Genomic DNA, 24,180 nt, shown 5'->3' on the forward strand with positions numbered 1-24,180 from the left:
AATAAATAAGTAAGTAAAAAGCGTAGTTGAACACATGCATGAATGAGTCCATAAATTAGGCTTTACAAATCTCACGGAGGCAAATCAGGGCTTAGACCTCTCCAACCATGAGCGCTCTTCTAAGGTGATTTACCAAGTATGAACGCAGTGCTATGGGTGGAAGCAGAAAGAATTCCCACCTAGGAAAATGCCTCTCAGTTCTTGAAAAGTCACAGAACCCTTTCTTCAAACGATCTTACTAGTAGCCCTAAAATACAAGGCATTAGAGGAGTTCTAATTTCTGCATCGGAGGAGGCAGAAGCCCAGGCCCTGGGTCTCCCTTACGCTAAGCACTAAGGTTCCTCTGAACAGTGGCCTTGCTGGCTGACGGAGATGTCTACAGGAGCCATCTTTCTGCAAATCGTCCTCCAAGGCCTTTGCCTTTCTGAAACAGCGCAGATCTGGAGTCTGGGCAGAGCTAAGCTGGTATGGGGTGGGTAGGGCAGCCGGCCTGCCTTGCCGGGACTGGAGCCAAGGGCTTAGTCTCAGAATTGGATTATTAGAGTGAATTTGGAGCTCCCGGCTCAGGGACATGAGGATTACCCAGGTCTCTGGCTGGGGCCCACAGTCCTTCCCACATTCCCTGCCAGATCTGAGAACAGGTGTCCTCCCTCTGCTACAGCACAGCAGGCAGGGGGTGCTCCACCCTCACCCCTCAGCTCCAGCCTGCAACCTGCAGCCTGCCCCAGCTGCCTGGGAGCACACCTGCCTCCCACCTGTCTGCGATTTACAGCAGAGTTTTTCAGGCTGTGGTTCATCAACCGGCAGCATCAGCAGTCTCTGGGAATTTGTTAGAGATGCAAATTCACAGAGCGAGCGCATCACAAACTGAATCAGAACCACTGTGGGGCGGTGGGGGAGGGGTGCGGATCTATGGCTCAACAAATTCTCCAGGTGATTCTTAGGCATATTAAAGCACAAAACCAACGGCTTAGAGTACATCTGCTGCCAGGCTCTATCTCAAGTATGTGCCAAGCCTGCCAAACCCACGAATTTATTCAGATTACTCTAACCTTTCATTTGTAGAAATTAATTACAATGATCACAATGGATCTATTCCCTGTTGCCACATTGTGCAATTCCACTGCAGTCTGAGAGCGGCAGCCCCCAGAAGTTCACAATATCATGCCTCGGGAGTGCTCACTCTGCACTGACCACATCCTTTATTATCCCCACGTACATCTAAGAAACTGGGATCCAAAGAGAAGAGATGACTAGCCCAAAGGCACATCACAGGCAAACCCAGGGCCTAACCACTAGACTTCCTGCTTCTTATCTCAGTGGAGAGGATGGCAGCTATTTCAACATCTGTCTCCTCACACAGGCTGGGATTTCCTTAAGGGCAAAGCCCTTGTCATCACTTCCTCAGGAAAGCCTTCCCTGACCTTAGAGCAGGTCAGGCCTCCCTATATACTCTGCTGAAGATCCTGTATGTTTCCTTCCTTCCAGTAGCGTCACCATGTATAATCGTGTTTGGGTATGTTTAGGTCATGTCTATTTCCCTGACCAGTATGAAAACCCCAGGAAGCCAGGAAATGGTATGCTGGGCAGCTGCATACTCAGCTAAATTAACAACACTCCTCCGTTTCTCTCTTAGTGAGAGGTACCAGGTTTTAACCTGAGGACTGAGAAAGGAAGTCACCGGGTATGTATATAACAGCTACTCAATAAATGCATGTTGAACGCAGGAAAGCCAGTTCCACGCAAGTGGTACTCAGGAAAGTTGTGCATCGTCTAACCGGGACCAAGAACTAAAGACCACCCCCGCCATCTGTCTCTTGGAAATACTTTTATTGGTTCTGAGATCACAGGGCTGAGGCGAGCTGGGACGGGCACAGAGCTAAGGAGGGCGGCGGGAGGCTTTGCCCCGGGGCACACATGCTGTGTGGGGTCTGCTGGCGGGCTCCCTGGCCCACCCAGCCAGCGGCGGCTGGGTACGTGGCACTTGGCGCCTGGCGTGACCTCTGCCGGCTTGGCACTGCGGCCTCCTCGTCGGCGGGCGCCCCCCTTTCCAGTTGCAGGAGTTGTGAGTCTTTCACAGTGCGGAGGGGTGGGGGTCCGGGGTGGGCACCTCCCCGGGGTGCAGGCAGGCCCCATCCGCCAGTACATCCTGGGCTCTCAGCGGCTACGGCGGGGTGAGGCCGCTCTGGCTCCTCTTCTCCCCTCCCCGCCTGTGGGAGCTTGGCAGTCCTGGAGGGGCCCTTGAGGCCTCAGCGGGACATCATCCGGACAAACTCTGCAAAGATACAGGAACGAATAGGGAGACAGCGACAGTCAGGGCACAGCCCAGGAGGCTGCCTCCGACCTTCTTCCCGTCACCCTGCCCTGACTCTGCTGATCCCCCACATCCACTCTGCCCGCTCCAAACCACATTCTGCACAGCAACCAGTGGAGCCTCTAATCTGCACACGTGACCCCTGCTTAAACCTCCATGGCTCCACAGCGATGATGTCCAGGGTCCTGCCACTGCCTCAGGGCCCTCTCTGATCTGGCCTTGCTACTGACATCTCCCACCCCATCTCTCCCCTTCTCCGGTCTCCACACTGCAACCTGCCCAGCCTCATCAGAACACAGATGGCTCTCACTTGCCACTGCCCGCTCCCTCTCTCCCTGTCCCTCTCTCTCCTGTCCCCCACCTCTCAGCTTCCTGCAACCTGTCTCCAAGCCCTTCTTTTCTTTCCTATACTTAATTTTTTTTTTTTTTTTTTTTTTACTTAGTTTTAGGTTCTGAGCAAAATTGATTGGAAGGTACAGAGATTTCCCTTATAACCTTTGTCCCCACACATGCATAGATTCCCGCACCATCAACATGTCCCAACGGGCTAGAACCTATAAACAGATGAACCCACTTTGATAACTCATTATCACCCAAGGACTATAGCTGGCATTAGGGTTTGTTCTTGGTGTTGCACATTCTTTGGGTTCAGATAAACATACAAGGACAAGTATCCACAATTATGGTGTCATAGAATAGTCTCACTGCCCAAACCTGGGGAACCTCTGATCGTATCATTGTCTATGGAGACAGTTTTGCCTTTTCCGGTATGTCATGTAGTCAGAATCATGCAGCATGTATGCAGTCTTTCCAGATTGGCTTCTTTCACTTAAATATGCATTTAAGGTCCATCCGTGTCTTTCTGTGGCTTGATAGTTCATTCCTTTTTAGTGATGAAAAATATTCCATCTTTTGGATTACCACAGTTTATTTATCCAGTCACCTACTGAAGGACACCTTGGTTGCTTCTAAGATTTGGCAATTATGAACAAGCTGCCACAAACACCCACGTGCAAGTGTCCATGTGGACAAAAGTGTCCACACATTAGGATCAATATCCCTCTTTTCTTTCTTTTTTTTTTTTTTTTTTTTTGTGTGTGTGTACACAGAGGCAGTCAATCACTGAGTCACATCCCCAGCCCTATTTTGTATTTTATTTAGAGATAGGGTCTCACTGAGTTATTGAGCATCTTGCTTTTGCTGAGGCTGGCTTTGAACTCTTGATCCTCCTGCCTCAGCCTTCCGAGCAGCTGGGATTATAGGTTTTGCCCACCACGTGTGGCTACCCCTCATTCCTTTTTCATCTGGGAGCTCCTACACATCTTTCAGGTCTCCATGCATTTATAATCTCCTCCAGGAAGTCCTCCCTAACCCTCCCCCACTGTGCTGCACAGCCTGCTCTGCTTCCCCCAACACAGCACAGAACACACTACTTTTCTGTTTTCCTGCTCCCAAAGGCAGTGACCACATCTCGGTTCACAGCAGATGTACAACACATCTTGATAGAACAAATGGGCAATGCCAGCCTCTTGAGGAAGAGCCGTCACCTGCAGTGGGTGCTACCATTCACACTCTCACCTCCCGTGAAAGCCAACTACTCCCCAGAGAAGACCTCCCAAGACTTTGTGTTCTGGACACACACTCTGACACACGTTTATCCTGTCTTTCTGCTCAGGATGCAAGTTCCTGGAGAACAGGGTCAACATTTTACTTTTTTTCTGTCATATTGCTTAGTGTGATAAAAGATGTCATGTGTGGGAGTACACAGTAGTTGAGATTCCAGGCTTGGGTTTGTGCCCCAGTTCTGCCTCCTGATAGGCAATCTTGAGCAAGTTATATTACTTCTCTGAGCCTCAGTTTCCTCACATGAGGGAATAATAGTGAGATACAAGAGTCACTGCAAGAATTAAATGAGATAATATATATATAAGGCTATTTAGCATGACAGGCACACAACACGTGTACAATAAGTGATTATTATTACTACTGGTTCCTTTAAAAACTTTTCACTGAACATGAGCTATGTGTCAGGTGCTCAGTTATGTAGAAAATGCAGAGATAAAGAAAACAGGGTTCCCTTTCTCTCCAATTTCAGAATCAAGTGGGGTGATGACTATAAGCAGCAGTTGGGACAGTATGAGAAACAGGGATGAACCTGAAGCTATAAAAGCCCCAAAAAGAGAAAGTTTAGCCTGAGGAATCAGGAAAGAAGTACTGGAGGAAGTGGCCCCCGCCTCTGGGCCTTGAAGGAAGAATCTAATTTAGCTCTAGTAGAGAACAGAAAAAAAGGAATCCTGGCAAAAAGAGGGCTTTATGTTCATGGACCACGAGTATTTTGGAGGAGATGAGTGAAGGAATGGTAGGAAGTCAACTATGGTTAGATATCAGGGGACTGAGGTCAGACTGAGGAAGGTGGTGTTCAGAAAATAACCGGCATGGGTGGATGCATGGGTGGGTGGACGGACAGATGGATAGGGATGGATGGGGGCAGACAGATGCAGGGAAACAGAGATGGGTGGATGGATGAGGAGATGGATATAGATGGGTAAATGACTGAGCAGGAAGATGGAGAGATCAATGGACAATGAATAGAAGGACAGGCAGATGGCTAGAGATGCATGAATGGGAGAACAGAAGAAAAGAAATAGGAGAGATGTGAATGAGTATGTAGATACCGAGATGAAGGCACGGTGAAGGTATGGAAGATGCAGGAAAGGAGACATCAATGTGTGGCTAAACGGTTGTATGGATAGTTATTTAGAGAGGACTAATGGATAAATAGGCACCTAGACAGATGAAGAGATGAATGTATGAAAGGATGGAGATAGACAGGGAGAGAGGAAGAAGTGAATGGACAGGCGGATGGATGAATGACGGATAGATGGACGTGGATAAGGATAGGAGGTGGATTAAAGGGGTACATGGACAGAGGGATGAGACAATGGAAGGACAGAGTGATAGAAAGCTGGAGTGGATCACTGTTAGTGTGGCGGACACACAGTTGGCGGACTGTGGACAGCCACTGCTGGCTTGCTTCTCTCCTACGTTTAAGTCCCACCTACCTTCAAAGTCCACTCGTCCATCCCCATTGAGGTCCACATCTCGGATAATCTCCTCTATGTCTCGGTGTCCCACCTGATGACCCAGGAGCTTCCTCATGGCCTCTCGCAGCTCACTGGTGCTAATCTCACCATCACCGTTGGTGTCAAACTACAGAGGGCACAAGGAGGGAGACTGGAGCCGCAGCTCCCAAGGCTAGGTCCTTCTTCAGACCCAGTGGCCCCCCTTCCCTAGAGTCCCTTCTCTGTCTAAGTTCCCCACTGGTCTGGAAGCGAGGTCACAGGCTTCTCTCTCTCTCTCTCTCTCTCTCTCTCTCTCAGCCTCCTGCGTTGTTAGGGTTACAGGCATGTGCTACTCTGCCCAGCTCCCAGTCTTCTTTTCAAGCAGCCATCCTGGGATCCAGGCTCTAACAGCCTGTCGTGGCCCATTACTCACCTCTCGAAAGGCGTCTCTCAGTTCCTTTACTCCAATCATATCAGCCGTCTCTGCCAGGAGTTTAGGCCCCATTAGCTCCACGAAGTCATCAAAATCCACATGGCCACCCACTGGAGCAAGAGGAAAGGGCCAGGTCACCCTCAACCCACACATTCCCCATCTCCAACTAGGCAAGGAGGGCGCTGCCAACCCCTCGTTGATCTGCCTGTCTCTAGTTCCAGGATAGAAGCAAATAGGGACAGAGAAGTGACCACAGACAGGTGGCTTATCTGAATGGCTCAGGGGAGTGGCCTGGGGTTGAATAAGGGAGCAGATCAGGAAGTAGATGGAGGGAGATATGGACGAGAGAAAGCAGCATTGGCTCAGAGTCAGGCAAAGCATTTCAAAAATGGAAAGAGTGACACACTTGTAGAAAGGTACAGAGAAGCAAAAGTCATGTGTCCCCCAAGCCTTGCCCTTGTGCAAATGCAGACTGCACTTCCAAGTGGCTAGGTGGTACCCACTGCCTGCCGATGACAGCTCTCAACCAGCGACCCACAGGATTCAGGGGGCAAACACCCAGCTGGAGAGGCAGGTAGGGACTGAGGGACATTCTGAGGTGGCTGTTCTACATTAACCCCAGCAGGCTTAGACTCCAGCCCCTCTGTGGCAGCTGGCATGAGAGTTGGCCCTGGGTGGGCTCCTTCCCCACCCTACCTCCCTTCCCCGCTGCCTACCAATGCTTCCCTTCACCTACCGAACACCTTGCACTTGGGTCTCTGCCTCAGGAGAACCGGACTAAGACAGAGAAAAACAACAATAGCATCCCTCTGATCATTTCTTGCTGTATGTCAGGTATTGGACTATTTTACATATATTCCCTAATTTACTTCCTCAGTTCCACTTTCCTGTTACCACCCTTATTTGACAGGTGAGGAAACTGAGGCCCAGAGAGGGTAAGTGCTTTGCACCGGGTCACACAGCTAGAAAAAGGTGGATGTAAAATTTGAACCCAGGCCTTTCTGATGGGAAGGGAAGGTGGTGTCCTGTGGAGGGACTCACAGTTCATGTTGATCTGCTGGGATAGCTCAATGAGCTCCATTTCAGTGGGCATGTAGCCCATGGTGCGCATACAGTTGCCCAGGTCCCGACAGTTGATGTAGCCATCCTTGTCCTTGTCAAATTCTCTGAAGGCCTCTCGGAGCTCTGGGGACAAAGGCAGATATGTTGGGGGGTAGGACCATGGAGCCTCTGGGAACAAAGACAGCACAAGGCCCACCAGGAAGATGGGTCCTGGGTCCTTGAGGGCTCTGGGTCTTAGCTTTTCCAGGCTCCTTCCTCCAGTGACTGGCTCCACAGCATATGCACCATTCCCAGGAGGCCAGGTGTCCCTGCCTCTCTTCCCACCAACTCCCTCCCATACCTTCCTGGAGGGCTGAGCCACCCTTTCACTCAAGATCCAAGTTTTACCTTCAATCTCCTCTGGTCGCAGCGATCTGTCCTGAAACAAAAGAACAAGTCCTATTAGTAGCAGCAAGGGACCTGGAAGTTACAAAATGCCCATCCAGTGGGGGCCATCCAAGGGGCAGCAAGCTCTGGGTGGGAGCTGATAGGAATGGAGCAGAGGTTTGTCTGGACCACATCCTTGGAGGGAAAGTTGCAGCTCCACCATGAGCCGAAGACACAGGCCCCTGGGCCAGCAGAGGAGATGCCCAAGGTCCCAGCAGAACCCTGGTCACGGAACCTCTGTGTTCCCAGACCCTTATTCCAGATACAAGAGTGGGTCAGGAGCAGAGCTGGTCCAGAGGCAAAAACCTGGAAATAAAACAGGGCCAGGGGAGGTCACGACAGAGGGAGCAACACCCTGTGACACCAGGGAAGCCAGGAGCAGAAACCCATAAGGCCATCAGAGAAGCAGGACTGCAAGGCAAGAGGAAGCAGGGACCATAGGGGGAGCCCCAGAGGGAGGAGGGAGGAGCCAGGGAAGGAGGGGCAGATTGGGACTGTGCCCTGCTACCTGGGCACTGACCCACTTGCCCCAGTTTGCCCCCCATCTTTACTCTTGTCCCGTTGCAGGACACAGTAAAGGACCCTGCAGGCCACCAGTGCCTCTGATGGCTGCCAGGGTCCAAAGCACACATCTCCAGCCTCCAGCAGGGCCCAGGTCTCCTTGGGGAGTCAAGGAAACCCTGGGTCCAGGTGTCAGAACAGATGGTGGAGAAGTCTCCAAAGAGCAGGCCCCAGAGGAAGCACAGGCCAGGCTCTGGATGGTGAGGTCTGCCCAGGAGGGAGACAGACTGGCACATAATGGATACAGGTGCCCAGGTGGACCTGGTTAGGAGACTCCCAAATGGCCCACAGCGTTCCTTTGGGCAGGGGGAACATGAGGCATGCTGCCCTGAGGAGGCTCACAACAGGGCTGGCACAGGCACGCGGGCATGCCACAGTGATGTGAGGCATCTCAGCTGCACACATAGGCCACGCCGGCCAACCAGGCCAGGGTGGGTGGAGACGGTGACTGCCCACCCACTCCATACTGGCCCCAGGGTGAGGGATATGGCAGGAGGAAGCCTGAGGCTCATGTGGAAAGGGAAGGGCTGCTGGTGCTGAGAGCGTATGTGAGCTTGGAACCAGCAGGCTGGAGGCACCAAGATCCTCCAGGCAGGAGGAGTCACCTGATGGGATGTCAGTCTCTGTGTGATGATGGTGTGGACTTTCACCTAAAAGGCTTGTCAGGGTGCAAGGTGCAAGGGTATATGTCACTTCTGTTCCTAGACAGACCCATAGATTTTCTTGGGCTTATAAAAAAGATTTTTTTTTTCATTTGTGCAAATGAAAGTGAGTGAGAACAGATATCCTTTGGTTTAGTGGGGCATTGATTCCAGGAACCCCTGGAAATACCTAAATCCAGAGATGCTCAAGTTCCTTATATAAAAAGGTGTGGTATTTGCATCTAGCCCATGCACATACTTTAAGTCATCTCTAGATGACTTATAATGCCTAATCCAATGTAAATGCTATGTAAATAGTTGTTACACTGTACATATTCAGTACAGATGCAATTTGGGGGAGGGGTACTGAGATGGAACCCCAGGGTGCTTAACCACTGAGCCACATCCCCTACCCTTTTTATATTTTTATTTAGAGACAGGGTCCTGCTAAGTTGCTTAGGCTTTGCTAAGTTGCTGAGGCTGGCTTTGAACTCACAATCCTTCTGCCTTAGCCTCCTAGGCTTCTGGGATTACAGGCATGTGCCACCAAGCCCAGCCAGATGCAATCATAAATATATATATATATATATATATCAGTAGAGTGCTTGCCTCCCATGCACAAAGCCCTGGGTTCAATCCCCACTACATATATATAATGGTGCTGGGGATTGAACCCAGGACTTCGTGCATGCGAGGCAAGCACTCTACTGATTGAGCTACATCCCCATCCCTAAAAATTATTTTTGATCCACAGGTAGTTGAATCCACTCTTCCTTTGAAATGGAACCCACAGAAACAGAGGGCTGACTTATGTGTGCATACACATGTGCAAAAGTATACTTACTAGGACCAATCACTGAGCCATAATGAGTTCTTCCCACCCATAAGGCTTCAAGCAACCTGCTAATTCTCCAGGGTCCCACTCGGCAGGACTGGGGCTGGATGGTTGCTGCTGACCCTCGTTGCAGCTCCTTATATGCCCAGAACTCAGGGAACAGCAAAGCTGGTACCCCTTCAGAGTGTGTCTGCAGCACAGCCCTGGTGACTGGTCGTTGGCTCACACACTCTCCCCCTGCAGAGCAGGGAGCGCATGTGTGCTGTGTTCTCAAGTGGAGCTAGGGATGCCACCCGCATGGGGTGAAACTATGTGCACCAACGCAGGGGGTCAGGTAGAATGGAGCACACACGCATTCCTTTCTCCCCAGTTTATATCATTAGGGGAGAAGAGCTTGGGCCCTAAAGTCACACTGACCTGAGGACAAATCCCAGATCTGCTACTTTCTAGCTGTGGGACCTTGAGCAGGTCGCTTCTACTCTCTGAGCCACAGTCTTCTCATCTGTAATATGGGTTAATACCAGTCCCTACCTCCCACAGAATTGGTGAGCATTCTATGAGACAAGACATGGAAAGTATTTAGCAAGTGCAATTTATAAATGTTTGTATCTGAACATTTTCTTTTCCCTAATCCTGTCAAATAGAGTAGCCACGAGATGCATGCAGCTATTTAAATTTTACTTAGAATGAAATTAGATAGATAATTTAGTTCCTTCATTACACTAGCCACATTTCAAGTGACCACATGCAGCTAGTGGCTGCTATGTTGAACAGCACACATTTTAGACTATTTCCATCACCTTAGAAAATTCTATTGGGTGAAGCTGTAAATATAGAACTGTTAAAAGCACAGGAGGCTCTTAGGTTAGACCACCTGATTGCCAGACTACCACCTACTACCTCTGCATGTTACCTCTCTGACTCTGTTTTCTCATCTGTGAAATGGGGGTGATAAAAGTACCTACCTCTTGGAGTTGCTGAGGCTTACAGGAGGCAATCCATCATCACACTTAACACAGAGCCTGGCATATCCTAAATGCCCTAAAGAATGAATTGTATCTGCTATCATTACTTTTTTTTTTTTTTTCTGGTACTGGGGTTTGAACCCAGGGACACTTAACCACTGAGCCACATCCCCAGTCATTTTTGTATTTTATTACAGACAGGGTCTTGCTGAGTTGCTTGGGACCTGCTATGTTGCTAAGGCTGACTTCAAACTCACGATCCTCTGACCTCAGCCTCCCAAGCTGCTGGGATTACAGGCATGTGCCACTGCACCCAGCTTATCATTACTTTTTGCTGATAGATATGGACACACTTTGTAGCCACGAATGGGAAATTGGGAATCAGATTGACAAGTTGGGGATTTGGGGGATATCCACTGTAGGACAGGGGCAGCTAGCTGGGTACAGAATCCCTCTTCTTCCCAGCACCTCCTGCGAAGCCCAGTTCAGCGAGCTCCACTGGGCCAACTTACGTACAGGCTGTCTGTTCTCGGCAAAACCCTTGCGCAGAAAAATACAGGCAGGCCCCAGCAGGTTGTGCATGACGGCACAGTTCTGGGCCAGCATCAGGAGTGGTCCGGGGAGCTCGTCACCAGCTGCCAGCCCCTCCTCGCTTGTCTGCACCACCATGTAGTTGGTCTTCTCCTCTTGGCGCATCTTCAGCAAGCACCGAGCAAATACAAAAGAGAGGCAGGGTATCACTTCCCTGCCCACTTAGGGTCTCCTGGCCCCAACCTGGCTCCTGGTCCGAGAAGGACTTCTCCTCACAAGAAGATCATCCAGAGTCAAGTGGTAGGGTTCAGAGAGCCTCAGGATGCATGGGGACAGGTTTCAAATTGGTCCCATAGTTGGAGACTCCGATCCTTGACTGAAACAGTTGTCCAGGGAGAGCTGGGTGTAATGCTCCCTGTGTGGCCCATGCTAGCGCACGCGCGCACACACACACACACACACACACACTCCGACACAGATCTATATACAGAATCACATGTTCGTGCTCATGTGCACGCAGAAGAAATCAGAGAACAGCTTCTGTCCTAACCAATGGGAAGTGTTCTCTCAGAGTAATGGAACAATGGCCTTTCTCCAAATGCTTCCAACATCCCAGCTCAATACCCCAGCTAGCTCGTGTCTCCAGCTTACTAAGGGGCTCTGACCCTACCCCAGTTGGGTCCCCACTGGAAGACTGGGAGGGCAGTCAGAGTCAGCAACACGAACTACAGTCTCTGGTAGTCTGCTGGACTAGAGGCTGAGAACATAGGTGTCATCGCTGCCATTAACAAAGCAGGCAGGGTGCAAGAGGTGGGGACGGGGGCAAAATGGACGCTGGTGCCCCCTTTAAATGGGCGGCACTACCTAACTCCGGTCACTGTTACCAGATCTTCTGATTTAAAGCACTAAGTGGGCCAAACAACAAACAAGACACCTCTGTGCTTGGATTCTACTCCGTTTACAACCTCAAGATGAGACAGACTTCCAGCAGCCCTTCTTTCCCTCCCTCCCGCCTTCCCTGGCTTCCTGCCCGGCCCAGCTTGCTGGACTTCTAGAGGCTGAGGCAGGGGCCTTGTCTGCTGACCAAATATAGCTCTGCTCCCAGGCCCTGGCCAAGCCATTCTCCCCCCTGCAGGTTCCCATGCAGCTATAAAAAGTCAGCACTGCCCACAGGCCTTCCCTTAGGACAACAGCAGCATCTAGACACAACATTCGTTCCACCCCGGCCTGCCGAGCCTGCCAGCCCCTCTCCAGAAACCAGGTCACATCACTCTGCCCTCAGCCTGGTGCTGGGCGGTCTCCTCTCAGCGTGGGGATTTGGAGCAGAAACTTCCCAATGAGAGGCAGAGTAGCTGAACCCCTGAAGGCTGTCTTTGTGTGAGAAGCCCAGGGCTGTGTCCCTGTCCTCCCATCCCATCGCACTTCCGAGCAGATGATCCAGCTCAACGGACATGCCTAGGAGAAGATCCCAAGACCCAGGGCAGCCTGTCCTGCCAGGCTGAGAAGCAAAACCACTTCTCCCTTGTCCTATCATGCTTCTCCCCAAAATCTTCCACTGTGGGGCTACAGAGACACCCTTCCAACACCTTAAGCCAACTCCAGGCTTGTAGAGAGAGGAGCAGTATTCTGGTTCCTTAAAGGGAAAGCAGACACTCAGATTCAAGGTGAAGGAACCCAGTCCAAGGCTCAAGTTCGGTGAGTCCAAGAAGGGTCCATTTTAGGAAATCTAGAAATCGGGGATGTCAGACAGACTAAGGACCCATTGTGGCTTGATGCCCCTAAGAGGTAAGATTTAGAGCCTCTGCTGCATGCACCCACACTTCAAGGGCCAGGCTGGAGCTGGCATAGACCAACACGGACCTTCCCAACTGGGAGTGGGAACCAAAGGAAGCCTGGGAGTGGACAGTGGCGTAACACCAAGAAACAATCTCGCAAGATGTTTGCAGAAAATCAGACTTTTGGTTTCTGGCTGAATCTCATGTACTTGGCTCAGAATGAGCACAACTCAGGAAGGAGGAGGCAGCAGGTGGCACAGAACTCTGAGAGGTAGTTTAGTATGCTGGTTTTAGACATGGTCTTGGGGACAAGTTCTGGCTCTGCTGCTTGCTTGCTGTGTGACCTCAGGCAGGTGGCTTTACCTTTTTGTACTCCAGTTTCCTTCTCTGTATAATGGGGATAATCCTGTCTACTCCCAGGATTCTTGTGAGAAATAACGAGCTTTTGCATATAAAGTGCTTTGCCTAGTGCCTAGAACATGGTAAGACCAAATAAATGGCGTTGCCATAGTGATGACAATAATGATGATGATGGTGTGGTGGTGGTGATATAACTTAAGAGATTCTGTGTGCCAGAAGGCAGTTACTTCTGGCTCCAGAGAAAGTGGGGGAACATCTGCCAATCAGGAAAGAAATGAGAAGGATGGAGAGGAATTTGCTCCCACAAAGAATAAGCCAGTCAGTGGTAGCTGGGGAATTTCCATTGCATCTCTTCATCATAACACTGCCTGGCACCACGTTGTCCCTGGAGGCTGCAGTCCTTCTCCAGCCACTGATGGCACCTGACAGCCTTATCCTGCCCAGCTCAGAGCCCCAGGCATGCCGCCTCTTACCATTACCAGCTCCCCAGCTACCACTCAAGCCAAGCCACAAGCTGACAAGGTTTCCTGGCACCAAAGGGACATATCCTGGGTGTGGCATGGTGACAGGAGGGGCCACTGCGCCTCATGACCTTACAGCTTTCTAACAACACAAGCCGGTCAAGAGCATGCAGGTCAAATTTCCCTCTTCTTGCAGGAGTTCCAGGATTTAAACAATCCCAGAGAGGGGACTGCTGCATTGAGTGAGAATTTGGACTAGATGACTTCGAAGGTCAGATCCAGGAATCTAGGTAGAACATTTCTGACAGCAGGAGAGGCAGATTCTTCTGGAGGAAAAATTAAAAATAAAATACCAACTCTGACTTCCCATGGTCCAGGGTCTAAATCCCAGCCCTGTTTGAGACCTGTGAGATCTTAGGAAAGCTCTTATCTCTGTATCCAGTTCCTTTCTCTGCTAACTAGCCAAGAAAACTACTTTGTAGAAAAGAGCAAGTGAGATGTCAGGTGTTAGATACGTTGTAAATAAGAAAAAGTAATTCTTACCACTATTGTAAGAAACATGACATTGAATGCAAACCTTCTCAATGATCTTTTGACTTATTCCATGGGCTCAGACCCTCTTCATCTGGAGGTGTGGCTCAAGAGCAGAGCATGTGCTTATTAGAATGGGGTTCCATCCCAGCACCAATAATAACATCAATCTCTCCTTTTTTCCTTTTTTCCTCCATCCCTCTTCTCTGAAGTACGGAGTGGAAAGATACGATTACAATGACAATTATGCTAACTTTTATTGAGTACTATATGTCAGACACTGTGCCTGACACTATTTAATTCTCACAATTGCCTTAAGAGAGAGACATTAGAGCTGAGGTTGTAGCTCAGTGGTAGAGCACTTGCTTAGCATGCACAAGGCCCTGGCTTGATCCCCAGCACTGTAAAAGAGAGAGAGAGAGACACCCCCCCCCCAAGAAAGATGAGTTGACGGACATAGGAACCGAGGCACAGAGAGGTTAATTTGCTAAGGTCACGTGGTGTGGAAGGGGAGACCTGTGCGACTCTTGAGCACTCTGCTGTGTCAGGGAACATGGGTGAGGGGGACAGAAAGATAATTCTTGTTCCTAACTTCACCCCCTAAAACTCTGGACAGAACCCATCGTGAGGGCATTTGCCTGTGGTCCTCCAAACTAATTCAGATCAGTTTCTGCTACTCTGAATCAGCACAGAGCCCACCTCTGGTGTGGAAGACTTCTCTAAGAAGATGACAGATTATGGGGGGGTGGGAAACACAGACGCAACCATCCATTTTCAGAAGGATCCAAGGAACTGCAAAGATTAAATGGAATTTGATGTGAGCAGCTTAGCCAAATGAGGAAGTTGACAGGCAGAAAAGCCCAAAATGTCCTAAATTGAGAGGCCATCAAACTGATGGAGGATGGAGGATGGGGCTGGTATAAAGGTGCCATTAGCTAACCTGAGACCTTACGTGTGTCTCCTAACCCCACTGAGTGGCAATTGAGTTCATTTGGAAAATGGGAGAATTGGAGGAAGATGTTTGTTTCTTTCTTCCTTTAAATAATGTCGAAGTTTGGCCTGACCCTGGAGGGCTAGAAGTACAGACAGAGCCCACCTGAAGCAAAACCCTGAAGATGCAAGTCCAGACCTGCATGAGAGGTGCCTTAGGAGTGATTGTGTGCTTCTCCAACGGAGTTCTTGTAAAAGAATATTATCCTGGTGTATAAGCAATGAACCCACTCCAGAAACTGTTTTATGTACACACCTGCTCAACATATCTCTTGGGCATCCTAGTTCTTAAGGGAACCAATCCTGGGCTTGAAATCAGTCTGGTCATTCTTGAGATTCCCTGATCTGACTTGGGAATTATTGAAGGTAGAGGAAGGAAATACTCAGCTTAGTGCTTTTCAGTAGCAAAGGGATCTACTTCAAAGCTCACAATTCTGAAGACTTAGAGACCACCAGAGAGGAGCACAGACCCTGGAAGGTTATGCATACATGAGCCCCAGAGCATGCTGCTGGGAAGGGTCTTCTGATAATGCCAGATTCAAAGGTGTCTGTGCACTGATATCCTAAGAATCCACCCTTTTCGTTTTATGGTCCAAAAGCTCCTAAAGCTACATGACTTAAAGCTAACTCCTGTGCAAATTCCCAAACACGGCTTCCCACTCTCTCCCCACCAAGCCCCCCGGCACATAGCCCTAGGACCCTACTTCAGCTTGCAGCCTGAGACATAAGCATCTGAGATAGGAGGGTATCTGGAGATAAGAACAGGGAAGCAACTTTGGACAGAACCCCTGGGAAAAGTAGCAAGCTTCAGATGCCCACCCGCTCCATGCCCAACCTCTGGGGCAGGTGGCAAGATGCCTGATCCCCAGGACTTGGGAGCTCCGGAAACATACCTTCCTGGAGAGATGTCTCAGTGGTGACTTGACACAGTTGCCCATCCTAAGCTGAGGCAGCCCCTCTTGGAATCTTCGGGTCCATGAAGGAGGCTCCTCGGGGGCTAGAAGACCTTGGTCTGGGTCACTTCCAACCCCGGCCTCCCTCTGCCTGTGTCGCTCTTCCTCCAAGACCGAGCTGAGCCCTCTCTCTGGCGCGCGTGCTCTCTTACCCGTCTGTCTGCTCCTGCTCTGATTTTTTTTTTTTTTTTTTTTTTTTTGGTGGCTTGTGTGTGTGTGTTTGTGTGTCTGCGTTTAACTTTCTGGGCACTTTCTTAAGGAGATGAAGGCAAAAGGGAAGAGTGCAGGGCACAGAGAAAATCGCCCGGAGAGCTGATGGCAGAGGGCAGCCAAGCTGGGAAGCCTGCCGGATCATCTACATCAGATTAGAGCTGAGTCCTCTCTCCCTGCTTCTCTCCCCTTCCCTAACCCCCTCCTTTTCCCTGCTGCAGGGAGATTGCTTCAGGGAGGGGACCCAGGGTGGCAGCTGTGGCTGGGAATTAGGCCAGCAGATCCAGAAGGGAAAGCTGGCTAGTTTGGACCCCCAATGCCAGGGTGCCCCACAGCTCACAGCTCTGCCTGCACAGACACTCACCACACACACACACACACACACACACACAAACACACACGCCACACATGCGCACATAACAAGCCCCCAGGGAGATGTATGCCTTTTCCGAAGAGCAGTGAGCTGGACAAGCACGCATCCTCATCGCCCCTGGCAGTTCCAGATGGATGGAGAGCAGGCTGCTCCAGTCCAGGGCCTGGGAGATCTTGTGACGTCTCCATTACGCTCCATTTTTCACACTTGCCTCATCAGTGAAATGGGATGAGGCTCCAGGGCTGGCAGCACAGCTGAGCCGACAGCTGAGATCAGCTCTCCATTGCTGTGTGTGAGCTCAACGATCCACGGGAAGCCAAGAGATGGCCCCGAGGGGGGCACAGCAGAGGCAGCACCGGCACGGAGGCAAACTCCCCAGACCTTCTCCTCACCCTCTACCTAATCCGGAGTGAAGCTCTTTCATCCATTTCCTTGGGGTGCAGAACACAGAAGCTGCCCTTTACAAATGGTCTTCATGGTCCTGCAGCCGGAACTTTATAGGTGGCCAGCTCTTCTTCGTCCCAAATTCATCTCAAGTCTCAGATGTCCCATTTGAGACCTTCAGGCCGAGCCAGCTGGGAGATGCTTCCCTGCATCTGACTTTTTCCAGCAGGGGGCACCAGAGATAGATCGGGAGGCAGAACTCCTCCCAGGTCCTCCCAGAAGCAACCAGGTCTTACACACCGAGCTCAAAAGAGTTTCAGGTCCCGCTTGGGTTACTGGTCGGAAATCCTGCTAGGGAAGGTGGTTGGGGGCACTGCCCAGAGGGTGACACTGGCTCACTCCTAGAAGCCTGGGAAGGAGGCCCATTGCTGGTTCCTGATGGTCATGGTGCTGTGGCTGCTGGTCAGGGAATGGTTACTCAGCAGCCTTGTTTGGACCAAACCTCTGGAGGAGAGGATGGAAGAGGAGGGGCCTCCCCTTGAGACCAAAGGGAGGAGTCTGAGGTGGGACGGGGTGTAGATGCCTAAAGGGCAGGAAAGAGGGGGAAGATGCCAAGCAGCAGGAGCAGGAAGAGCAAGCAGCCAACACAAATGACTTCTAAGCTGCTTCCCATGGAAACAGCATGAAGGAAGCACTCCGTGGGTCTGGTCAGAGAGGTCAAGTTCAATAGACTCCAACAAAGGGGCAGGATGGGGGCACATGGAGTTGAGTCCTGGCATTGCCAGTGACCACTTCCCATTCCTGAGCTTCAATTTCCTCTACTGGAAAACGGGGTTTCCCCTGCCTTGCTAATAAAGCAGACACATAAACAAAGTGTGGCACCTAATTGGGGCTTAATGAGTAATTATTCAAAAGAAAGAAAAGTATCACGTGCCTAGTGTTTAGGTGTCAGGCACTGGGCTTGGCTTTGGGAGTGTCACGGGGACCAAGATAAAGGTGGTTTCGGCTTTCTGGCAGCTTACATTCTGGCAGGTGGGCAAGAGGCAGTAAGGAGTTATGAGAAGTTACTTAATTACATTTTAGATAAATGCTATAAAGGGAGAAAGACAAGAACGCTGTGAAGCAGACACAGTGGCACATGCCTATAATCCCAGCAGCTCAGGAGGTTGAGGCAGGAGGATCACAGATTTTGAGACCAGCTTCAGCAACCTAGCGAGACCTGGGTCTCAAAATAAAAAATAAAAAGGGCTAGGGTATGGCTCAGTGGTAAAGTGCCTCTGGGGACAATCCCTGGTACAAAACAAACGAACAAAAACTAGGTGAAAGTAAGACAGACAGGGGATCCAACTTAGTCTGGGGGAATCAGGAAAAACTTGCAGACAAAAATCTAGAACAGGGACCATCTGCAAACTTGGAGACAAAGCTCACCAGGGACCAGTGGAGCTTGGGTTAGGCTCCACGTACAATCCCAATTCATATCAACTAAACCGGAGAATGTATGTTAAGGCACTATGCAAAGCATGTAAAGGTAGGTCTCAATGCTCACTGCAGACTAGAATTGCCAGGGAGCTTCCCCAGAAATTCGGGTTTACATCGGTTTAGGAGGGTTCGGGACATTGGAGTTGTTTAGTCTGTTCTTCAGGGAATTCAAACCTGCAGCCAGTGTCAAGAACCACTGAGATAAATCTCAGAGCTTGGAATGCAGAATGAGACTGACCTGGGTTCAAACCTTGCCCTGCTGCTTAGTAACCATGTGACCTTGAGGACACGTTAGTCTCTCTGAACTTGCATTTCTTTATTTGTAAAACAGGGATTCTAATAATACCTCTCTTAAGGCTCGTATGAAGAATTAATGAGATAAAACATGCAAAAGGCTTGACACAGTGCCAGGCACCTAGAAAGTGCCTCCTTTCCCTGCCTAGCATTGGTTTTAAAGGGCCAGTCATCCAACATCCACTGGCTCAGACCTGGTGACTCCTGCCCCCTGCAGGTCAGCTCAGGGTACAACACCCACTTGTCGACCTTGAGACAGATCTCAGTCCTACGAAAGAGGAGGCAGAAGACAGCAAAACCAGGCCCCTATGGAAAAGTCAAGAAAGCTCATCCTGCTCTGGGGGTCAGGGTAGAGCTGACGCTAGTTTGAGGCTTAAAGGTAGCAAGGGCTAGAGGGTTCAGATCTGGGGCTTCACAGCTTCCTTAAACCTGAGCTGGGCAGTGGACAGATAGATGGTTCGATCTTTTATAGGAAACAAAAAAGAGCTGAGGGGTGAGGCTTCCTCTAAGAAGTGAAGCACATTGTATGCCACCCCCCAATCCTGATTCACAGAGCCGCAGCCCCTGGGCCTTCTGGAAGCCACACTTTGAGTTCTGGAATGGAATAATAGGATCAGAGGGATGAGAAGGATAAACCCGCTGCTGATTATTCCTGATTAGGATGGGAGGCTGGCCTTCCATCCTGATCAGTTCTATCACTAGCATTTGAACTTGGATGACAGCCCAGTGGTAAAATGCCTGGGGAAAGCTGGGTCGTAACATGAGATGCTTCCGACAGGCAGGGAACACGCATAAGTGACTTTCCACCCAGCCAGCATGGTACAGCACAGGCAGGTGTGTTTGGAGACAGGCAGTTCTGCCATTTATTTACTGTCACTTTGGACAAATCACTCCCCTCTCTTGAGCCTGTTTCGTCTCTAAAGTGGGGGATGACAATACCAACCTTCACAGGTTGCTGAGAAGATAATGACAACAGACTTTGACAATGGTTTGGTGGGGTCTAGACTGAGGTCTCAAGTACTCTTGTTCCTCCCAGAAACATCGGTAAGCAAATGCAGACAGCCTGAAGGACTTTCACCAACTGACGGAGGCCACGTCTATCATCAGTGGTTGACATTAACCTCAAACTGACCATCTCTTTCCCCATCCCCAGGCCTCAGAGGAAAGGCAACAGAGGAGACTCCATCTGGGAAAGAATGAGGAACACACACAGCCCTCATTCTAGGAATACAGGCCTGTTGCAGTTGAATCTATTAGGACACAAACCACCACGGCCTCTCTCACCATCTAAACCACAGGAACTAAAAAACCTCTGAAGTCCAGAGGCTTATGACACTATTCATTCATTGATTCACTCACTATTCATTCATTCACTCATTCATTCACTCATTCACTCACTCATGAAATACTGTGATCCGGTTTTGTGTAAAGCAGTATGGAAACTCAGCCAGCCTAGCCAATCAGCTATGGGCTGTATTCACATCTGCCGCCTCTATAAGGGTTTTTCTTCTCAAGCTTAAGAGAGCAGAAGGCCTGTACATGAAATAATCTTCCAAGGCCCAAAGCCCTAGGTCAGGCTTATTCTGAGTTGATTTCTGACACGTCTTCTCTTTAGGCAGTTGGGTGGCATGTCCTTAGCAGGCAACAGAGAAGGAACTAGGGAAGGACACTCTGCTCCCTTCTTAATAGCCTTCCTCACCCAGCTCAGAGGCAGCTTTCAAAATACCTTACCCAGACCCTTATTCAATTAGTCTATTAAAAAGGGCAATGACATTAATAAAGGCTGTCCTTGATCCAGCACTTGCTATGAGCCAGGCATTTGATGTCCTTAATCTTGTGTAAGCTTCACAATAACACACAAGGTAGTTTTTGTCGATCTCATTTCTGGATGAAGAAATCAAGACCAGAGAGATAAAACGACAGGTTGAGGCCACAGAGATAGAAAGTGACAGAGCTGGGACTGAAACCTACAGCTCTACTATCTTCTAAGCCACACTTCAACACCTTGGCCCCAAATCTACTCTGCTTCCCTGCAGGCAGTAAGGATGCTCCATGAGGTCACTAGAAGAATCTTAATTCCTGTTTCCCCAAATGGAGGAGTCTATCTTGGTACCTCCAGTTTCACTTTGAACCTGGCTCTCCCTATTACAGACAGAAAGAAGATGCCCTTGGTAGTTAATTAACAACAACAAAAAATAATAACTAACACAGAGAGTCCATGCACTGGAATGAGCTCCATATCTCATTTAACTCCCCAAACTCTCCTTGAGGTACTATGAGTATCTCTATTTTCAGGTAATCAAAGAGCCTTAATGAGATTAAGTAACTCACATAAGGAAAAAACAAACCAATGAAAAAACTGGAACTTGAGAGATGTAAAATAAACTTCTCCAAATATATTTTGCCCTAAGTAGATCCTATCTGAAAGTCTGCATTCAGAACCCCCATTTGCCTTCTCTGGGCCCCCATCCTGTCTCAAAGGACAGAAATTTCAATACAGAGAAAGGAAAGAAAGACTAATTCCTCTCTGTCACGGAAGGCTGGAGGCTCTGACACAAAAGTCCCAGCCTGGGTGTGTTGTGCTGTTACTGTTGTTGTTCAAACAGATGCCTTCCAGGTGCCAGCAGGAAGCCCACACTGAATGTGCTGGGCTTTAAAGAAAATGCCCACAGCTCCAAGAGGCACGAGCTTCCAAAGGAAGGTAGTAAATATTTGATGGGACCTTCCAGCTCCTCCTGACTCAGATGACCCTGGTGACATTTCAGAACATGGGACTGGAGAATACTCTTCATTTAATGACTGGGAAATTAGAAGGAGAAACTAAAGCATGTAGCTGCAGAGCTCTGAGCTCAGAATGGGCTCATGTAGGCAAATTCTGCAAGGCTGGGAAGCAAGGGTTCTTTTTCTAGGAGCTGAGTCAGATCACCAGCAAACTGAATAACCAGGAAGTGTATGAGTCCAGGCCTTCCAAACTGCTAGATCATAAGCCCCCCCAAATAGCCAGAAGTCTGGCTCTCTCCTTCTCTGTTGTCTCCCTAGTGTGCAGCAAATGCCTGGGCAAATAAAATAGGTGCTCAAGAGGTATTTGATATATGAATGAATTGTTATTGAACAACACAGTATTTGTGTTGCAACCCAGTCCCAATCCACAGCCCACTCCTGACTTAACCCCCCAAATGTCCTCACTAACACAAAAACCACTGCAGTAAACTTCTCCTTCAGTGTGTTACTGCTCTGACTCCTCACGGCTCTGCATCCAGATCTGTACTCCAGAGAACTGTTTCCAGCTCACTCGACTAATGAGGGCTCCCTGCAGGAACAAAGCCACACGCTGCTGCCCCATCACACCACCAGAGCAGGCCCGCGCAACCTGAATCCATGTGCGGCTGCCTTCATGTCAGACCTCCACCGGCATCAGCCACTGCGGAGTAGTATTTTGAAAAGAAATGTGCAGATCTGAAGCCAAACACACACGGCCTCCTTAGAATGTTGATCCAGCACGCTAAGCCAGGAGCTTGAGGCGGCTTCTTTGCTCTAGATCCCACCACAGACCCCAGTGTCCCCAACAAACTAGGCATACACTTTGATTGGCCCTCTGCATTACAATTCTTGGCTGCCGCAGAACTGTCTCAATGTCACGCCAGTGAGTTTGACTTGATTACAGACTCAGAACTAGAGGAAAGTCTGGCTTTGTTCAGGAGTTCATAGGTTCCTGTCTCCCCAGCCACACAATCACAAATTGTGACCACAAAGCTTTTTAAAGGGCAGATGCCCAGCTACCAGGGACACTTGAGGAAACCGAAGGAGCCACTGGTGACCTCTTAGTGGCTTTTCTGACCTTAAAATGCACACCAACTCAGGCTAGGGTTCTCTGAGTGTTATTCCACATTCTACAAATCCACAACCGCCCAACTGCCATCCTTGTGGCATCCCTGAAGTGACAATCCCTTAAAACACTTCAAAGTTCCAGTTTGAGCCATAGCTCTAAACACCCGCCCCCCCATGCCTACCCAGACACCTCTTCTTTTTCCTCGTATTTTTGATTTTCCTAACTTTTTCCAGGCCTTCGAAGACGTCATAGGCAATGGCTAGAGTCCTTTAACTCCAAACAAGTCTGTGTGATCCAAGCCTCCCTTCCCCTTGCACCAAATCCCTTTCTCTCTTGGGTCAGTGGTTGGAGATACTGGCCAGAGGCCGGAGCAGTGGGTTTGGCGCCACCTGCTCGGGGCGCTCCTCTTTGACCCCCACAAATCTCCAGGAGTGTTGTGGAGGTTTCTCCCTTCCAGGACTAGCGGGTTGAGACAGGTGTGAGGAAGGCTAGGTGGTGGTGCCTTGCCCAGAAGAGGCCCGGAGCGTGGACAGCGCACAGGGTGCTGAATCAGGCACGGGGGTGGATGAGTGCCGGACCGCAAGGGCGCCGGGGCCGCGAGATGACAGCATGAGCCAAGGCGTGACCTGGAGACCACTGGCAGCGGGAGTAGGGTCGAGGACGTGCAGCAGCGGCAGGGTCCCGAGCGCCTTTCCCGGGAGCGCGAGCGGGAGGCGCGGCCCTTACCTGGCCGAAGGCGGAGCTGAGCATGGGGTGCAGTCGGTGGAGGAACGGGTCTGCCTCAGTCGCTGCGGCTGGAGCGGAGTCCCCGCGACCCGGGGCTCGCAGCGAGCCCCGGAGGCCGAGCGCCGGGGACAGCCCCCGTTCCTCCCCATCCCGCCCGCGGGCTGGCGGCAGCGGCGACGGCGGCGAAGGTCGGGACGCCGCAGCCGGCAGCGCCTCCCGGGGCCTGCAGTGCGCCTGGGGGAGCCCGCGCCGGCTCCCCCGCGCGCCCTCCTCTCGCGGCACCGGCCGGCACAGGGGCCTCCGCGAACTGGGGTCCCCGGACGGCGGCGGCGTGTTCGGGCAGGCTACGGGCAGCCGGCGGCCGGGCAGCCCAGGCTCCCGGGCAGGGCCGTGGCGGGGAGCCCGGCTGCCCCCGCTCGCTGCCGCCGCCTTCAACAGCGACGTCTTGGACTCGCTTTTGGCGATGTGCGAGCTCATCGCGGCGGGGCCCGCGCTCGCATGGCCCGGCGGGGGCGGTGCGGTGCGGCGCTGCGCGGGGCCCCCGGCGGGCAGAGAGCGGGGCGCCCGGCGGGAGCCAAGCCCGAGGACGCGCTGGAGGCGGGCGCCGTCCCCCGGCCGCTTAAATGCGGCCCCGTCGCCACCGCCCATGTGACAGCGCAGCCTCTACGCCCGGAGCCCTGAGCTCCCGGCGGCTGGCGGTGCAGATCTGGGGGGGCTGCCTGCTGTCCCCGAGAACCCACCCCCGGCTCTCGGGCGGCCCAGGTACCGCCGCGCCCCGCCCCTTTCCCCGCCCCGCGCTCGGGGAGTCCCGCTTCCGGGCGGCCCCTGGTGGCGAAGGGGGCGCTGCGGCGCGCAGCGGAGAGCGCGAGGGAAGGGGCTTGGCGAACCGCCCCAAAGAGGCCGAGACCCTAGTAGCGTCGGCAGCTTTCTTTACCACGCCTGGAAGCTTCCACAGTGCCCCGGAACCACCCGAACCCCCCGAACA

At 51.1% G+C, this 24,180-nt stretch overlaps 1 protein-coding gene across 3 annotated transcripts; it reads right to left on the reverse strand.

The window, feature by feature from the left end:
• Positions 1-1,799: 1,799 nt before the first annotated feature.
• On the reverse strand, positions 1,800-23,955 carry Cabp1 (calcium binding protein 1). Of its 3 annotated transcripts, none has more exons than XM_047561201.1 (7): positions 16,554-18,024; positions 10,816-10,995; positions 7,259-7,289; positions 6,851-6,994; positions 5,810-5,919; positions 5,377-5,524; positions 1,801-2,275 (listed from the first exon to the last, which is right to left on the reverse strand). In XM_047561201.1, the coding sequence occupies exons 1-7, from the start codon at positions 16,593-16,595 to the stop codon at positions 2,250-2,252; spliced, it is 681 nt and encodes a 226-aa protein (XP_047417157.1). In that variant the 5' UTR covers positions 16,596-18,024; the 3' UTR covers positions 1,801-2,249. The 3 variants fall into 3 exon arrangements, with proteins under 3 accessions (XP_047417155.1, XP_047417157.1, XP_047417156.1); XM_047561200.1 differs by lacking the exon at positions 16,554-18,024 and adding an exon at positions 15,841-16,500; XM_047561199.1 differs by lacking the exons at positions 10,816-10,995; positions 16,554-18,024 and adding an exon at positions 23,196-23,955 and having other exon boundaries at positions 1,800-2,275.
• Between the last annotated feature and the right edge of the window lie 225 nt (positions 23,956-24,180).

This window comes from Sciurus carolinensis, chromosome 8 (assembly GCF_902686445.1).
Source record: "Sciurus carolinensis chromosome 8, mSciCar1.2, whole genome shotgun sequence".
Taxonomy (NCBI): Eukaryota; Metazoa; Chordata; class Mammalia; order Rodentia; family Sciuridae; genus Sciurus; species Sciurus carolinensis.